Raw genomic sequence first — 17,951 nt, 5'->3', positions numbered from 1 at the left:
CTGTGGCCAAGAGTGATTAACTACTAAACTAAAGTACAGTGCAACACAAGGGACTCAGAGGCAGAAGAACTGGGTTCGACCTCCAACTATGCATGGCACTGACTGGCTGTGTGACCTTGGAAAAGGTGCTTCCCCTCTCTGACTCAGTTTCCTCCTTGGTAAAATGGGGATAAAACATGCACTACCCCTTGGCAAGTTTCTTTGGAAAGAGCACTCATTCTCCTATCAAAGGACTTTAAGCCAAGTCCTAGCCTGGGCCCCTTACTACCTCTGGGACTCTGTACGAGTCCCTCCTCTCTGAGCCTCAATTTCCCCATCTGCAAATGGAGGCAGTAGGCCTAGATGATCTTTAAGTCCCCTGATTCCCCTAGGGTTGCAGGGAAAGCAGGAGAGAAATGTAACATATTAGCACAGTGACCCCAACCAATCTTCCTGGACCCAGTTCCCTGCTCCCCCAATGGTTTTTGGTTCGGTTTTTTTTTTTTTTGGTCCCTACCTCTGATTTCTTTGGCAGAGGGAACTCCTGATGTGGTGCAGGTCAGCAACTAGTCTCTAATGGTAAAGTGGGTTACTAAAAGGGGAGGGGGGATGAGCACGCAGCCAACCACACTTCTCATTTCTCTGCAGTTCTGAGAGCGCCACCTCATCAAAGGACCAAAGTAATACCAAGAGCACACACACACACCCCCATTCCCAGAGGAAGGGAGAAGCATTTCTATAGTGACCCACCATGTGCCAGGCACTGTGCTAAGCACTTTTTACAAGTATGATCTCATTGGATTCCCACAAACCAATATGGTCCCACCCCCGGGAATGACTGCATCATTTGGTCAAGCAAATGCTCATCAAGGTCCTAGCTGGAATTGGTCTCAGAAAGCTTTACTTCCTGTAGAAGGAGAGCTTGTGTTCGGCCCCTCCAGGAAGAGATTTATCAGCTTTACTATCTAAAGTTTACCCTAGAGGTTAGATCCCTTCATTAGCTCACCTCAGCTTCTAGAAAGGCACTGGTCTCCCCAAACCTCAGCCAACCCTGGAAAGGAAGGGCCCCTGATTCCCACGTCTTTCCTGGGCAGAGCAGAACACCGCTATGTGTTCCATTCTGGGCTTCAGTAACGCTTGGCCATTTCCAAGGTGCTGCTACTGGTGGCTGTTCATGCCTGTCACACCCATCTAGGCCTGAAAGCCTCCAGCTCCTAACTGGCCTTCTGAAGCAGCAATCAAGCCTTCCCTGGAGCTCCCAATCATCTATTTTGGGGAGGAAATGGTTTCAATTTCAAAGAAGAAGCAGAAGGAGGCTGCAAAATGGCTAACAATTAACTTTAAAAAAAAAAACAGCTGGCAAAGTACTTCCTTTCTAGAAACACCACCCAGCATCCCCCTTCACCCCAGACTGTGGCAGAGGCCCAATCTATGGTGAAAAGACAAGGAAAGAGCCCTAGAAGCGTCCACCTGATCACCAAAGCTAGCATTAAGGAAGCAAGCCCATGGCCAGGTTCTGATGGATCCGACGTTACTAAGGGATCAAACAAGCCCTGAACGCTTGGAACGTGCAAAGGAGGCGTCATGCTGCGGAGGGGAAAGTGGTGGACCTAAGTCAAGGTCGCGGGTTCTAATCCAGACTCGATCACCTACTATGAGTGTGACTTTAGACAAATCCCTTGAGCTCTTTGGCCTCAGTTTCCCCCTCTGTAAAATGAGAAGAGCTGGACTAGCTCTGACTCTCTGGCCCTACCTGTCTTCCTTCCCTAAGGTCTTTTCCTACCCTATGATCCCATGAGCCTCTGAAATGGAAAAGGGTGAGGAATGCTTCATTGACTGGCAAAGAAGGCTCTAATCATGGTGGCAAGGTTCCTCTTCTCTCTTTGGTACCTTTCTGGTGCTCTCCCAACCTCTGCACAATGCTGTTGACACTCTACCAAGAGGGGACCTATGGCAGTGTAAGGCTTGTCATCTGGACCACCGTAGTGTCAAAATGGCAAGGTAAGTATCCAACTGCCTGAGAGGCAGCCTAACGGGCAAAAGAACAAGATCTGGAGTCAGCAGGCCTGGGTTCCAATTCTGACTACCACTGACTAGCCCTTGCCCTTTGTCCTCAGATCTCTCCTCTTTAAAATGAAGGCCAGGGGGCACCTAGATGGTGCAGTGGATACAGCACCAGCCCTGGACTCAGGAGGACCTGAGTTCAAATCTGGCCTCAGACACATAACACTTACTAGCTATGTGACCCTAGGCAAGTCACTTAACCCCATTGCCTAGCAAAAAAAAAAAAAAAAATGAAGGCCAGACTAGATGGCCCTTGGAATCCCTGTGCCCTATGGGGATAGAGCCCACAGAAGTGCAGGGGGACAAAGACAGGCCTTGTCTGGGGACCAAAACATGGCCCCTAGGAAAAGAGGAGAGTTCCCTGGCACTAAGGTCACCATCTTTAGACAGTCGCGTTTGCATGAGAAAAAAAAAAAACCCTTCTGATTTTTTCTCAATCCTCCCAAAAGTAAATGAGGCACCATCACTCTTTCCCAATTCAGGGCGAGCAAGAGACTTCCAATACTCCCGTGATCGAGTCCTTGTGGCCGTGGCTCTCACTTCTGCATTTATCCAGAGGCCAAGCTTTTCTCAACCAACTCCTCCTTTTTTCCTGCCTTTCCTTTTCCCTCCTAGAAACAGCTGCATTTTTACATCTGCTTTTTGTTTCCAAGTAAATCTCATTATGCCCTTTATTCAAAGTAATTGTTTAAATACCAGTTGACTCCCCAACACCCCACAAGCAACTTTCAAGTAAATAAGCCGAATATCCAGCCATGTCCTTGCCCGCAGTTTGGAGCCTTAAAAGGAAATGGTGTGTTTTTTTTCCCTCCCTCCCCTTGCATCCTGTAATTGAAGCTATTTTAAGTACTTGTCTGGAGAAAGCAGGGACAGAACTCCAGCAGCTTAAATTCTAGCGGCTGCCTGCCACTGCTCAGGGCCAGGGGGCGCAGGCGGGCCAGGGAAGCCCTGGAAAAAATGGGGGACTCAGGGACAAGAGAAGGGCCCGAGTCTGCCTTAGATACATCTAATGGCAAGAACGGGAATAGGTGAGGAAGTTAGGGGAAGGAGGGCGCCTCAGAACAATGAAATACAGAAATACCTCAGGCCTTGTTCGCTTCTACCAGCATTTCTTGCTCTGATTTCTTATGGACTGAGCTTGAAAAAGTATGTGGGGGAGGTGCCAAGCTGACTGAACAGCCCCCGGAGCTCCTGGATTTCCCAGGAGGAGCACAGGGGTCACTGGTTTAAAAGATTTTGCCAAATGATGACTGTGCAGCAGAACAGTGTGCCCTCCATCTCCCCAGCCAGCAAAATGAGCCAAGCCTTCCTTGAGCACGAGGCTTCGGGAAAGGCAGTGGTTAAGTACCTCCAGATGCTTAGCTGGACCCGAGTTTTTGGCTTTGCACAGTCCCCGCCTCTGCTTGAGGGAGCCCACTCCAACAAACAGAAGGGGCAGCTTAATAATTCCCAGCTGAGGTCAGACAAGAGCCTCCTGCAGGAACACTGAGTCCTGTGCTGGAGTCCCCCCAAACGCCGGATTCAGGTGCAGCTAAAGATCAGGCCAGAGCAGAAGGCTAAATGCCAGTAGACAAGCAGGCAGTCCATATGCTCAGAGGGGCTGAGTCTGAGGGCCTCCCTTCTTCCCCCAAACCCAGACACAAAAGCCTAGGAGTGAATGGGAGGGGCACCACCCATTACCTCCCCAAAGGACTCTGCCACCTGACTAAGGAGATTTATTTCCAATCACCTGGCAGGACACTGGCCCCGGCTAATGAAAGAGTCCTATGACTATAGGCCCAGGGTATGCAGAGATCTGCCCAGAATAACCATTCCCCCATAAGGAAAACCTTTGGGATTGAATATGTTGATTGATTTCCACGCAGTGTGATGTGTAACAGGTTATTTAAGATGAGAGAATGTCAGTGCCAGAAAGTACCTTAGGGACCATCTAGTCCCACCCTTTTGCTTCACATGTTGGGGAAACTGAGGCCCAGGTCTCTATTACACAGTGTTGTCCAACTCAGATAGACACCATGTCACATCCTGACTCAGAAAACCCAAATGGGGGCAGCTAGGTGGTACAGTGGATAGAGCACTGGCCCTGAAGTCAGAAGGACCCGAGTTCAAATCCGGCCTCAGACCAAACACTTGACACGTACTAGCTGTGTGACCTTAGGCAAGTCACTTAACCCCGATTGCCTCACTAAAAAAAAAAAAAAATCCAAATGAATGTTTCCCAACCAGGAGCTAGTCTGCTTGGACTGTGTGCCCCTGCATCACAATGTGCTCGCTGCCTTTCTGGAGGAAGATGTTCATTAAGTAGAGACGGAAAGCTGACAGACAGCATGGAGAAAGACCTGGCCCCCAAGTCAAAAAGTCCCAAGTTCAAGAGGCAAATCTTTAAGACTCCATTGCAGACCAGTGGCCCGTCTGCATTGGGAGAGGTCAGTTTCTTTACCCAGAGTTTACTATGTCGATGAGATCCTGGGTCTAGTCCAAATAACGAGGAAGCTTGATGGGGCAGCTACTGAGAGACTAAAGAGAAGAACCTGAGCTCTCACTGGGGTGGACGAGAGGAAGTCCTGTTCACGGCTTTCCGCTAGGCCCAGAAATCCAACAAAAACCTTCAATCCAAGGCAAGGTTGATTCCTAGTGAAGACAGACTCCGGTGGTGAGATGGGGTAACGGCACGAAGGGCAGGGACGTCACGACAAAGAAATGACTGACGTCGTTTGTGTCCTGACACTTTTGCACATCGAAAGGAAGAATGGGAATGGAAGGAACTTTAGAACGTGTCTGGCAAACACGCCCTGCCCCCATTTCTGTGTTTACCATTTTCCTTTGAGCTCCAAACTCTATCCCTCTGTCACCGCGTCAGGGCCTTGCTGCTCTGTCCAGACTGCTCGCTCGCCTAGAGGGCTGCTGGTCTGCAGGAGGGCAGAGCCTTGCTGGTGGACTGCCGCCAGGCTTGGAGCCTCGCTGCAGGGCCCCCTGCTGTGAGGCTGCTGCTGCTCTTGGACCTAGCTCCCTCCCACCTGACACCTCCCACCTCTCTCCTGCCATACTGTTAAGCTGCCTCCCTGCTCCTAGATCAATTCTGAGGGGACTCTGGGAAAGCTTCAGAGGGCTCCTTCCTCTCTCTGCCATCTTGGCAGCAGAAGTCCCCTCCCCATTTTTCAGAGGAAGAAACTGAGGCGCAGGGTAGTAAAATGACTACAGAGGTAGTAAGGGGTTCAAACCCAGCCCCTGCTCTTCCCACTGGTTCCTAAGCAAATTTAATTGACCATATGGATGGTCAATGTCAGGTTCTTGATTAAAAACTTTTTTTTTTTAAAAAGGATACCCATGTTAGGTTGATTAACCAATTGAGCATGGCCTATTACTAGGCAGTAAAAACATTTTTTAATCTCACAGTGAGATTTTTGTTCAATGCCATAGCTGTCCTAGTGGAGAAATAGAAGAACAAAAAGTATGATCTTTTTCTCATAAAGGAAAGGGAGAACAGCCATTTCCATGTTCCATCCTATCCTTCCCCACAGAGAATTAAAAAAAAATGAGCATCCTGGTCAGGAAAAGAAATTTGAGTTTTGAACTTTAAGGGTTTCCCATCCCATCTCTGACGCCAGTCTAACTTCTTTGGGGCCACCAAGAGGCAGTGAGTACGCTGTAAGGATGGGCCCAAATCCCTCAAGTTGTGCCAAAGGCTGCCTGCCTTTTATAGTGCGTTCCACAAGGCCACAATTCCCTGACAATCTAAAGATGCTACTGGTCAAATTTATCAAAGGCCCAGTTGACAGACCTCACCTAGACTATCCTAGGTCAAGTTCTAAGAACATTTAACTCCCTTGGAGTTAAGTCGAGTGAGGGTCCCCTGTGCACCTCCTCTGGAGCTAGCCTTGCGCTAACTAGAGTGGCAATGCAAAACAAGAGGAAACCCGGCCTCTGCCTTCAAAGAGATGACCTGAGGAGTTAAGCCACCAGCTGAGTTGGAAATTGATCATGAGGTCCCAATAAGAGAAATCTAGAAGAAAGCCATCACTTAGAGCTGCCCAGGATGGCAAGGAGCTATTCATCCCAGACTGACAGACAGCAAGGGCCTTAGGAGTCCAAACCCCCCCCCGCCAAGAGGTGGGGAGCCAGGGTCACTCAGTCAAGCGCTTTGTACCTGTTCACTCTGTACTTGAAGGGAGCACCCAGTCTAACAGGGTTGGGCATGCAGATCCCCCTGGCTCTGACTCACTATCTGTTTTATTTACAAAATCTCACCCAAGATGGTACTTCATGAGTTCTCAATCAACTTTGGAGTCCCAAAGGTTTTCCTTAAGCCCCATTGCCTGGCATGTCTCTAAAGGCTGAAGATAACAGGGAAGGCCCATTTCTGTCCTTGAGGCCTTTGTGATGAGCTCTTTTACTGGAAAAACTAATATTTCATATGTTTCATCTACCAACTTGACGGCTGCGTGACTTTGTCAAAGTCACTTAACCTCGGAGGCTGGGATAACAATAGCCCTTACCGCACAGGGTTGTTAGTAGACTCAAATTAGGTAGTGTACACAGAGCATTTGGCAGACCTGAAGGGACCATTCTCACCCTTCCGGCCTCGGTCTGCTTCCTGTGATACAATGAAAAGGCTCCCTCAATTCCAGATAGAGCAGCCTGTAAAGAGGCTGGGACAGGAAGAAGTGAGTAGTCACGGCAACCTGGAAACCATTCTAACGGTTAAGAGAGTGAGGGAAGGACGAAAGACAGGCTTGCTACTCCGTATTTCTCTGCTCTCTTTCCATAGCAATTCAAGATGAGGGGAAGCCTTTGGCCCAGTGGAGCTTCAGAACCTCTTAGAAGGGTGCCTGATGCTAAGCTAATCATTTGACGAAAAAAGCCTCAGCTTCCGAAAAAAGAGAAAAGAGCTGGGAGGGTCACTGGCCACTCCAGTGGTGCCCTGCTGCTCCTTCTTTGCAAAGGATGCCACTAGAACTAAAGGCTAGAAGCAGCACACAGAGCTCAGACCTGCAGTGAGGAAGACCAGAATTCACTTCCAGCTTCAGATAGTTACTAGGTGTGTGACCCTGGGCAAATAATTGAACCTGTTTGACTCAGTTTCCTCATCTGTAAAATGGTGATCATAAAGACACCTACCTTGTAGGATTGTCGTGAGAATCAAATGAGATAACTATAAAGCACTTAGCATAGTTCCTGGTACTTTATATCCCTAGGAGGTAGATGCTATTACTGTGTTCTCTCCATTGTGCCTTAGCAGGATTAATCTGGCAGCTGCGTGAAAGACGGATTGGAAAGAGAAAATGGAGGCCGCTTGGAAGTCTACTGCAATAGCGCAAGAGAGGTGGTCAGGGTCTGAACTAGGATGAACTACGGTTCTGGAAGTGGAGAGAAGGGGAACACAGAGAGAAACAATAAGACTCCGAGAGACAGCGGAGTTTGGGGGGGGGGGGCAAGAAGGAAGGGACAATGCCCCCAGACTTGTGCAAAATCCTTTGTGGTTGAGTTACCTTAAGGAGCCCTGCTGGCCCAGCTGGGTCAATACTAAACCATATTTCCCAGAATAACTCACCAACTTTTGCAAAGGCCTCCCTCAGTTCTTCAAGCTCATCTTTGGAAATCTGTTGTGTGGAACTAGCCATCTCATCAACCAAGGAAGAATCTGCAGAGAAATCACAAAGTTCCACAATCAGTCGTTTGTCAGCTTGGTTTGCTTTGGGCTTTGTTTTTTATCACATAGCAGCTCGGGTTCCTGTAACACGGAGGTTTGGCCAGCAGCTCTTATCACCACAAGCCTGTGATGTCTGTTTTATAAGGATTATTATCCCAAAAGTCAAGTGACTAGGCCATGACCCCAAAGCTGGTAAGGGTCAGAGGCCAGACTGGCCCTCGAACCTCCCTCTCACACCACATTTCAGCCCTGTTCAATTGCAACCTGTTCCAGGGTGCCTTCACTGAGGCCATCATGTGCCTATCAGGCCCCGTTAACATTTGGTGAGAGGGAGTGTGGCATCACACAAAGAGGGGCAAACTGCAAGGAAAAGCTGGCTTTCCTCCAGCCTAGTGCCAGCCCTGACTGAGCTGTGACAGCTTTAAATCTCCTCACCTATAAAATGGCGAAAATACTTGCACTATCTATCTCAGATGGAGGAAAGCACTTTGTAACCTTAAAAATGCTATTTAATAAGCATCTGCTCTGAGCAAGACATTGTACCAGGGGCTGGAATACAGATGGGAGTTATACCATTCAGCCTCCTGATGTATCTGTATATATGCCAAAGGGGGAAGGGGGCAGCTAGATGGCACAGTGGATAGAGTGCCAGGCCCAGAGTCAGGAAGACTCATTTTCCCAAGTTACAATCTGGCCTCAGACACTTCCTAGCTATGTGACCCTGGGCAAGTCACTTCACCCTGCCTCAATTTCCTTGGCTATAAAATGAGCTGGAGAAGGAAATGGCAAACCACTCCAGTATCTTTGCCAAGAAAATCCCAAATGGGGTCACAAAGAGTAGGACACAACTGAAATGACTGAACGACAACAAATATATGCCATGCCAAATGGTACGTTCTCTGAAGGCAGGGATTCTGTCTTAGCATCTCCTTCCCCCAGAACCCTCACTGGACTACACCAACCGGCCTCTCAAGTGGCCACAGATGAAGCTTGTTCGTTCTCTCTCTCTCTCTCTCTCTCTCTCTCTCTCTCTCTCTCTCTCTCTCACACACACACACACACACACACACACACACACACACACACAGAGTCTGAATCTTATGGCAAAATATTAACACTTCCATCAGGATAAAAGGTCATCGTCTTCACAAGGACAACAGTGCCAATGGGGGAGGGGGAAGGGCCTTCGTGGATAAAGGGGCCATGACAGTGTTCCACAGCTCTCCCAGAAAGCTATTTTCTGCAAAGGGTAAGGCCAGCATTCATTGGTTAAAAATAATAGACAGGACAGAGGTACCCAGCAATGCCAGGAAGAAGAGGTAAGCACTAGCCCCTAATCTTTATGCTTAGTTACATGTGCCAGAGTGACTCATGCATTATGATCTCATTTGTTCCACTGAGCCATATTCAATTGTTCACCTTCAAAATATTCCCTTTCTAATAGAATACTGCCAACTCTCGATGGCTTACTAATGGGGGTGGGGTGGGGAAAGGGGTGACAATAGACAAGTCATTGCTCGTTGGCTTTGGAATGCAGTGAGAAGCCTCCTAGCCCCCCCCCCCCCTCCCCCCCCCCCCCCCCCCCCCCCCCCCCCTCCCCCCCCCCCCCTCTCCCCCTCCTTTCTCTCTCTCTCTCTAACCCTAATTGTGCTCTCTCTCTCTCTCTCTCTCTCTCTCTCACACACACACACACACACACACCCCTACACCTACACCTCCTTCCTTCAAGGCCCCACTCCGTCCAAACTGGACCCTACTCTTGGCATCCTCCCTGGCCAGAGGGTGAAGGGGTTCTGTGATACCAGAGATAAGCCTGAAATGGAAACCTGGTCTTTAGACAACTGGGCTAATTTAAGTCAAGTCAACAAAGATTACTAAGTGCCCAGGTAGGTGCCAGGCACTGCACTAAGTGCTGGGGATACAAATACAGACAGACAGATACTGTTCCCTCCTTTTGAGGGGTTCCCAGTCTAATGGGGGGGACAGCACACAAACAATCCTGTGCAAACCAGATTTGTTCAACTGAAACACAAAAGCAGAGATCAGTAGAAAGAGTCGGAAATTGGGAGTCCTGGGAACCCAGCTGGTTACTCCCTGAATGGTCCTGGGCAAGTCCCTCTGCCACTTTCTGGTTCTGAAGCTGTAATACTCAAGGGGTAGGTAGCTTAGATCAGCAATGTGAACCTGGATAATGTGATTTTTTTTTTTGTTTCCTAAGTCAATATTCCTCCCTTCCCCCCCCCCATCCCTTTCAATTCTGAATCTATGGGCCTCTGACCAAAAGGCTCTGAGAAGCAACCTGGCAGTGACACCAGCTGGATGTTCCTGGCATCAGGGAGGCCTGGGTTCTGCCCCTGCCATGTAGCTAAGTGCCCCAGGCAGCTCCCAGTGTGCAGCAGTAGTTGTGTGCGTGCGTGTGTGTGTGTGTGTGTGTGTGTGTGTGTGTGTTGGGGGGGTGGGGAGCACTGCGCCTCTCCATCTGGGGCCCAAAAGCAGACTCTGAGCATGCGCAGCGCTGGCCTTAGAGCCTGAAGGCTTTACCACTTTTTCTCCTCTGAACAGCAGAAGTTGCCAGGATGTGAGAAAAGTGCCCTTTGAGGGCGAGTGCTCTGCCCTGTGCTGCCTCCAGAGCCAGGAGATCCTCAGTGGAAGGGACCAGGTGAGCTGCAGCCTAGGGACTTGGGCTACTTCAGGGCCACTACCGGCCCAGTTCCTTCCTTCCACAGATGCTGAGAGCGAACACAGTGTGCCTTCCTCACTCTGGCCCTTGCTACATCTGAAAATGGCATTAGCATTCCAAAGGCCTGCAGAAGTGGGACAACTAGAAAGTGGGGGAGGTTTTCAGGCACGTCGCCTAACCTGTCACTTGGCTTAAATTTGCATCAAAAGTAAGTCAACATTGAGATAATAAATACTTTAAAGTGTTAGGCTGCAGCCCCACAGTGACGGGGCCCAGTGCCTCCAGACAATGTCTTCCCCAAGACAGATGGTGAGGCTCTCCTCACCCCACCTTCGGAGACTCCCTAATTTCCCATAATCACAGTGGCCATCATCACACTATAGACTGTAATTAGACCGAGAGAACCGTCTCTCACCCCAGTAGTACAAAGGGCACCACCATTCCCTTGTTCTCTGCTATTTTGGACAATTGGACCTGTGACATGCAGCTGTACTGAGGATTCAGCCTCTGTAGGAAGCCCCTGATGAGGCATTATGTGGAATTTGATGGGCTATGATGGAGGCCCAATCCCTTGAGGCCCCATTCCATGAGGCGCCCACCTGGGTCAGTCAGTGCTCATGTATGCTCACATAGGAAGTGCTTACTGGCTTGAGGCTGAGCTCTGTACTAAGTGCTAGGGTTACAAGGAAAAAGCCAGCAAGCCCCTCCAGGAAGGTCAGAAAAGGCATTTCCCTCGACAAAGCCTTGGAGAAAAGACAGCCCACAACCAGAGAGGCCTCACAGCTAGTTAAATAATGGCAGGGCCACACACACATAAGATGATGAAACTTGGTTATGAGGGAACAGGCTGCTGGCTTCAGAGTCAGGCCTCAAGGCCTGCCTCTAACATTCAAAATAAGAACTGTGTGACCATAGACATCACACACAGCTTCTCTGGGCCTCCATTTGGAAGGGCCTATGATCCTGTGAGAGCCGACCTCTCTGGGCCTCAGCTACTAAAATCCAAATCAGAGAGATGCCAACCCCAGATTCTTGACCCTCTGAAAAAGTGCATACCTCTTTGCTCTAGAAGCAGATGAGCACCAGATGGGTAAGCCTTCAGGGTAATCCCAGGACCTAAAAGGTAAAGAAAGAGAAGTACTAAGAGGGAGGGGCTCAAGTGCCACCATATCCATCCATACAGCACTGGCCAAGAAGCCTTCTGACCTTAGGAACCACAGGGTCAGCCCGGCTGTTTCTGCGGTCAGGTGTCTGGGAAGCCGGGTTGCTTGTGCCCTGTATGGCCCTCCTCTCCCCACCCCACCCCCACCACAGTGGCAGGAGGTAAAATCCCAGACTGACAGACAGCAAGGGCCTTAGGAGTCCAAACCCCTCCTGTTTTACAAGGGCTCCCCCCCAAGGGTGGGGGGGAGAGCCAGGGCCATTCAGTCAACAAGGGCTTTGTAACTGTTCACTCTGCACCTTAAGGGAGAGCCCAGACTGCTCAGCACTGAGCCTCATCAAGCTCCCCTACGTCAAATGACTGTTAGAATTCTTCCAACCAAACTAGGAACCACGATTGTATCTCCGACCCCTAAACACAGCCCGAATCCCTGTGGAGGGAAACACCAAACAAGTTCTGTTTTTTCCCCAGAAAAAAACACAACAAAACAAAACCCCAAAGCCTCTTTTTCTCTTGCTGTAACACTTGGGATTCCAATTGGATACTACCTTTCCCGACAAAGCCCACGGAGTGAGGAAGCGCTAATGGTCACAGGCACACTTTACCGCTGGAGTTGTGATCAAAGGGCTCCTGGGAGTCACTTGAGGTCACACAGAATGCTGCCAGCTGCTAGTTCAGGGACTTGAACCCAGACCTTCCAACTCCTGAGCCCACATTTCCTCTGTCACTGAAATAAGAATCTTAGCTGAGATTGGTGTGGTACGGTAGAGTTTACAAATGCTCCCAGTAATTATTATCTCTGTTACTCAGGTGAGAAGAGCAGCTTGGAGTAGCAAAGAGAACATGCTGGCCTGAGAGGCAGGAAGACCTGGGCTCAAATCCAGCCTCAGCCACTAGTAAGCTGTGTGATCCTGGGCAAGAAAAAAGAAAGGACCTCCCAACAACTCTGGGAAGTAGGTGCTATTATCATCCCCATTTTATAGTTGAGGAAACTGAGGCAGAGATTAAGTCACTTGCCCGAGATCACACAGCTAAGAAGTGTCTGACTCCAGACCCAGCTCTCTATCCACTGCACCACTTAAGTGCCTCCAGCTAGGCACGTCACTCAACCTCTGTGGGACTCAGTATCCTCATCTGTAAAATAATGGGGTTGGATTCAATGGCCTCTAAGGGCCATCCTCTGATCCTCTGCCTTGTCGAGTTGTCCCACAATTAGTAAGTGTCTGAGGTAGGATTCAAACCCAAGACTATCCTGATTCCAAGTCCAATGTTCTCCCCACTTTACCAAAAGACAGGGCAGTGATGGGCTACACAGCAGAGCCCAGATCTTAGACAACACACAGCTCAGCAAGTGAGTCCCAAGGTCAGAGGCCCTGAGACAGGGACGGGACTTGGCCCGAGGCAGTAAGCAGCAGGGCTAGCATTTGAACCCAAGGCCTCTGACTACAAATCCAGCCTTTTCTCCACTGAACTGTGTAGATGACCCGCCTTCCAATCCTTCAACAAACTCTGTGTGCCTGGATGATGACGGCGGCCAAATCAGAATCTCTCTCCACCTCAGATTCCTCCCTGTAAGCTGGGAGTTCAATGTTAATGGTCGACTGCATCTGCCTCCCAGGATGGCTGGAGACCACAATAAGGTCAGGAAGAGGGGAGGAGAAAGGTCTCCCCATGGCCCAGTCCACCCCCCAGGACTGACCCGAGGGACGAGTTAGACATTGGGAAGGAAGAACCAGGACAGTGCTTGACAAAAGCCCAAACTGCACGTAGATACCCAGGGGGGGAAAGACCAAGGGCAGCAAGAGACTTCCCTCCATGACTTGGGCCAAGGCATCTCCCTTCTCTGGGCCTCAGTTTCCTCATCTCTCAGAGGCTCAGAAGCCTGTCAGGGACTCAGACTAAAAGATCTCCAGAGATTCTTTGCAGCTGTGGATCTCAGATCCCAGGGATGTAGAAGTCATCTCTAACCGGAGGCTAAAAGACAGACCAGGAACCCTGCTACACCCCCCCGCCACACACACCCCCCCCCCCTCCCTCTCCTCTCCATGTCAAAAAGCAAGAGGGGGGAATAAAGAGAAAACAAGGGGGGAAAAAATCACCTTCCTAGACAACTTACAGACAGGGGAAGGAAAAAGACATGCAATAAGAGAAGAGTCCCAAAGCAAACAGAAAGTGTGTTTGTTTACTTTTCAGGAAAGGCTATGGCGGACAAGTGGGCACAACTTCAGGGCGTCACCCAAGAGGAATGGTTTGGCTATGAAGTCATCCCTAATGACAGGCTTTGGCTTGCCTAACAATAGAGCAGTTAAGAAACCACTGGCAGGCTAGCTTGCCTTTCATACACCCAGAGCACAAATCCCTCCTGAGGAACATGCACCTTTCTACCCTCCCTGAAAGCGGAACTCAAATCCTAGAACACAGTTTTGGAGAGGTTCGGCTTAGGTTTTTCCTTTGTGGCGGTGGGGTTGGCTGGGGTTGGCTGGGTTGGTGGAGGGGTGGCAGGAAGCGGGGAGGGAGTGACCATTATGATGTGCCCAGCTGAATGATCAGTATCTCGTGGTCAGGGAGTAAAATCATAGCCCTTCATTTTACGTATGAGGAAACTGAGGCTCTAAAAGGGGAAGGGATTTGCCCAAGGTCACACAACTAAATAAATGACAGAGGCTGGATTTGAACTTGCCTCCTCTGACTCCAAATCTGGCACACTCTAGATGCTCAGAAACTCAGTAAGAGATTCAAAGCCGGAAGAGGCCTTGAAGGTCTGTCCAACCCCCCAGTTTTACAGAGTAGGAAAATGAGGCCCAGACGTAAAAAGGTGACTTGCCCAAGGTCAAACTTGGAAAATTAAAAATTCACTCCAGTGCTTCGTTTCTGACGTTCTATTTGGGGGAAGCGACCACAGGACAAGAGGCAGGGTGTTATGGCCAGATGGCAATGGAGGCTCATTCCAGACCCTGGGCTGGCAGAACCCACGTCATCAACTGGGCAATAGATCCACTTATTTCCTGACCAGAAGTGAAAAGCAAAGCAAAGCTGCTGCTCTGTTAGGAAGAACAAATCTCGGGCCTCTCTCTCCAAGACTCCCCACCCCACGGAGGTCACAAAGGTGTCCAAAAAGGCTGTCAGCCGCTCCGGGGGAAGACAGCAACCCAGGACATCCCCACTGTCCACACGTAGCTCTAGCATCCTGCCTCACCCACCCCGGGCAGTCTACAGCAGTATTTGCGAGGGGTGGCTGCTAACCAGGTCAGATAGGGATGCCAATCTCTTGCCCAACCTCCTAGCCAGATTTCCAACTGTTTATTAAGTGTCTCCATGTGGATGTTCTTCTCAAACTCTATGTCTAAAAGGCAGTGGGAAGAATCCAGGCTTTGGAGTTTAGAAGACTTGGGGTCAAGTCCCTGGTCATTTTCCCTCTCTGGTCTAAATGTCTGAAAAATGAGCAAGCTGAACTACCTGGCTTCTGAGGTCCTTCAAGCTCTAAATCTATGACCCGATTTGTGAGTTTGGTCTCAGTTTCCCCCTCTGTCACATGAGGAGGCTGGACTACATGGCTGACTGAGATCCCCTTCCAACGCTCAAGTTTTGTAATTCTGTGCTTCTAGGAAACCACTGCAGTTCAAACTCTATTGCTAAAACTACTGTAATAACTGGCCTTCATGCCACCATTCTGTACCTTCTCTAATCCACTTTTCACACAGTTGCCCTGGTAATTTTCCTAGATCCTCCCAATCCTTTAATGGCTCCCCATGGCTTCCTGAATTGTCTTAACCCCTGATCCTGGACTTCAAGGTGCTCCACAGTGGGGCTCCCCTACACGTGCCCTACGTTCTAGCCAAATGGAGGTCGTCTCCATTGCCTCTCCTCCTCCTGTCCTTTCCTGTCTCAGTGCCTTTGCTCCTCTCGCCCAACTCTATCACTCTGCTCATGTCATTCCCCAGGCTTGAAATGGGCAGAACACCTACCCACTGACTCCATTTGTCAAAGTCCCTCCTTTCTTTCAAGTCTACTTTCAGGGGCTCCCTTCTCCATGAAGCCTTCCCTGATTCCCTTAGGTAAACATCACTTCCCTCCCTTTAATTTTTTTTTGTATCACTTGCACCGCACCCCCAGTAGGTTCTGTGTTGTTTCTACTGGTATCCCCAGTGCCCAACACACAGTCTAGCATACAGAAAGCACTTAACCAGTGTTTGTTGAAAGCACAGAAACATAAGCTCTGAAAAACAAAAGTTTCAAGTAGTTTAGATTCATTTAAGTCTTGTTCCTACATAACCTTCACTGAAACAAGCGAGAGCTCAGAGGCACAATGAGACTAAGATCAGCCTGTGCAGCAGATTCTAATAAGAAGCAGAGTGATGGGGCAGATGGAATGCTGGCCCCAGCATTGGGTAGACATAAATTCAGATCCTACCTCTGACATTAGCCATGTTACGCTGGGCAGGTAGCTTCCTTATCTGCCAAAGGATACCTCCCCTCAGAGAATTGTGGTGAGGCATAAAGCATCATGTAAATGTTAAAGCCTATGGGAATGTCAGTCATTATCCCCCAAAATGCAGCCATCTCCACTAATGCTATGATTCACTGAGTGCCTCATGCACCACATTTTTAGTATTGCTTAATTCCATGTCTTCAACTACTAAGGACCACGAAGAACCTCTCCCCACTTGATCACTGCTAACAACTGACAGGAAATGGAAATCTAATCCCTGGGCCGTCAAAGAAAACAACTTTGTGATTCACGCTTCTCCACACCCACCCCACCAGTGCTGGTTTGAGGGTCATGGGGCCTCCATTCAAACCCTGGTTCTGCCACCACCCATAAGACCTTGAGTTAGCTGCTCAAGCTCCCTGAGCCTCAGTTTCCTCATTTCTAACATGACAAGGTTGGACAAGATGAATGAATGAAAAAGCATTTATTAAGCACATACCCTGTGCCAACTGCTATGCTAAGAAAACCGAGGTAGGGCAAGTTCTCACGGAGATCTCGTTCTCACTGGGGGAGAGCAGGGAGATGACCTCCACAGGCCCGGCACTAAACATGTGATTTTAGGATTCTTCAAGGAGGAAATGATCTTGGCAGGAGAGTCATGTAGGGGCCCAATGGTTGATCTTAAAAAGGAGCTGGAGGAGGCCCTCCTGACTCTTGACTTCCAGTGATTTGTGGGCCTAGAAATCAGAGCAAGAGAACAAGGCCCCAAATGCCACTGCGTGCACTATGGGCTTCTTTTTCAGGAAGGTGTCAGCACAAGACAAAGCAGAAAACAGGGTGTTGTGAACCCACACTACTCCTTCCTCCAACCTTTTCAGGATGCAAGATGGTGTAGAGCCGCCCTGGGCCAGGAATGATTTACAGAGGGGACAGCACTTGACTTGGTTGGTTGTTTTTCATCGACGGCTTCGGTATAACAGTATTGTCTATATAGCTGCCCTTTACCCCATGCTCTTCTCTGCTTTATTTCCATTTACTTGGAAGGTCACACCGGGTTAAAGAAAGACTGACAAGAGATCCAACTAACGAAAGTCATTCCACGGACGTTAAGGACAAAACCAGAAGGAGAACAGACAAAACAAACGGAAAAGCTATGGAAATCGCACTGTTTCACCATCAAAGCCAGTGGAACCACCACATTTAACCATGACACGGCCCCAAAGAGCACAAATGAGAAAAGCAGCTGGAGCGGGCCGTGTGCACGTGGAGGAGATCCAAGCTGGAGGAGACAGGGTTGTGAGAGTCGTGAGAGACCAGGGGGCAAAACAGCTGAGGAAGGGAATGAAACCGACATCACGCTCTTGTTGACGTCGTCCAGTCCTTTTCAGTCGCGTCCGACTCTTGGTGACCCCACTTGGGGTTTTCTTGGCAGAGATAATGGAGTGGTTTGCCCTCTCCTTCTCCAGCTCCTCTCACAGAGGAGGAAACTGAGGCAGTCAGGTTGAAGTGACTTGCCCCGGGTCACATAGCTAAGAAGTGCCTGAGTTGGGATTTGAACTCAGGAAGATGAGTCTTCCCCGGCATTCAGGCCATCAGGTCACTAGCTGCACTTGAAAAGGAGGACTGCAAGACACATCAACAACTACTGAGCTACGTTACATGCCAACTCTACCAAATCTTTATTCAAGTCATCTTCTACATGAATCAAGGGCATCCTCAATGAGGTGAGAGTATTAGGAGGAACCAAGCAATATTTGAAAGGGATCGCATCGTTACCCATTGTGTTTTGCTTCTTTTTACAACACAGTGAGGTGTTTCCCATACATAAGTCAAAACCATTCAAGACTCCTTCAAAGACCTAACAAAAATAACCCCCTTCGAGGACCTTGCGGCCACAAAAGGCCAGGAGATGGCCTGGCCATCAAAAGCAGGAGATGCATGCCCACCAAAGGGGTTTGCCAGCACCGAGTGGATGCTGAAGAGGGCT

General features: G+C 49.4%; 1 protein-coding gene across 1 annotated transcript in view; it reads right to left on the bottom strand.

Moving 5' to 3' along the window:
- Positions 1-17,951, bottom strand: part of PLS3 (plastin 3) — an 85,333-nt gene that overhangs the window by 24,316 nt on the left and 43,066 nt on the right. The window contains exons 2-5 of the mRNA XM_027847230.1: positions 11,430-11,489; positions 7,595-7,684; positions 6,616-6,725; positions 4,896-5,045 (exon numbers count right to left, since the gene is read on the bottom strand). Coding sequence (XP_027703031.1) covers positions 4,896-5,045; positions 6,616-6,725; positions 7,595-7,684; positions 11,430-11,489 — 410 coding nt within the window. The remainder of the gene's footprint in view (positions 1-4,895; positions 5,046-6,615; positions 6,726-7,594; positions 7,685-11,429; positions 11,490-17,951) is intronic.

This window comes from Vombatus ursinus, unplaced genomic scaffold (assembly GCF_900497805.2).
Source record: "Vombatus ursinus unplaced genomic scaffold, bare-nosed wombat genome assembly UNPS02015394.1, whole genome shotgun sequence".
Classification (NCBI taxonomy): Eukaryota; Metazoa; Chordata; class Mammalia; order Diprotodontia; family Vombatidae; genus Vombatus; species Vombatus ursinus.
The sequence above is the reverse complement of the archived record's forward strand: the minus strand, read 5'-3'. Positions and strand labels throughout refer to the sequence as shown.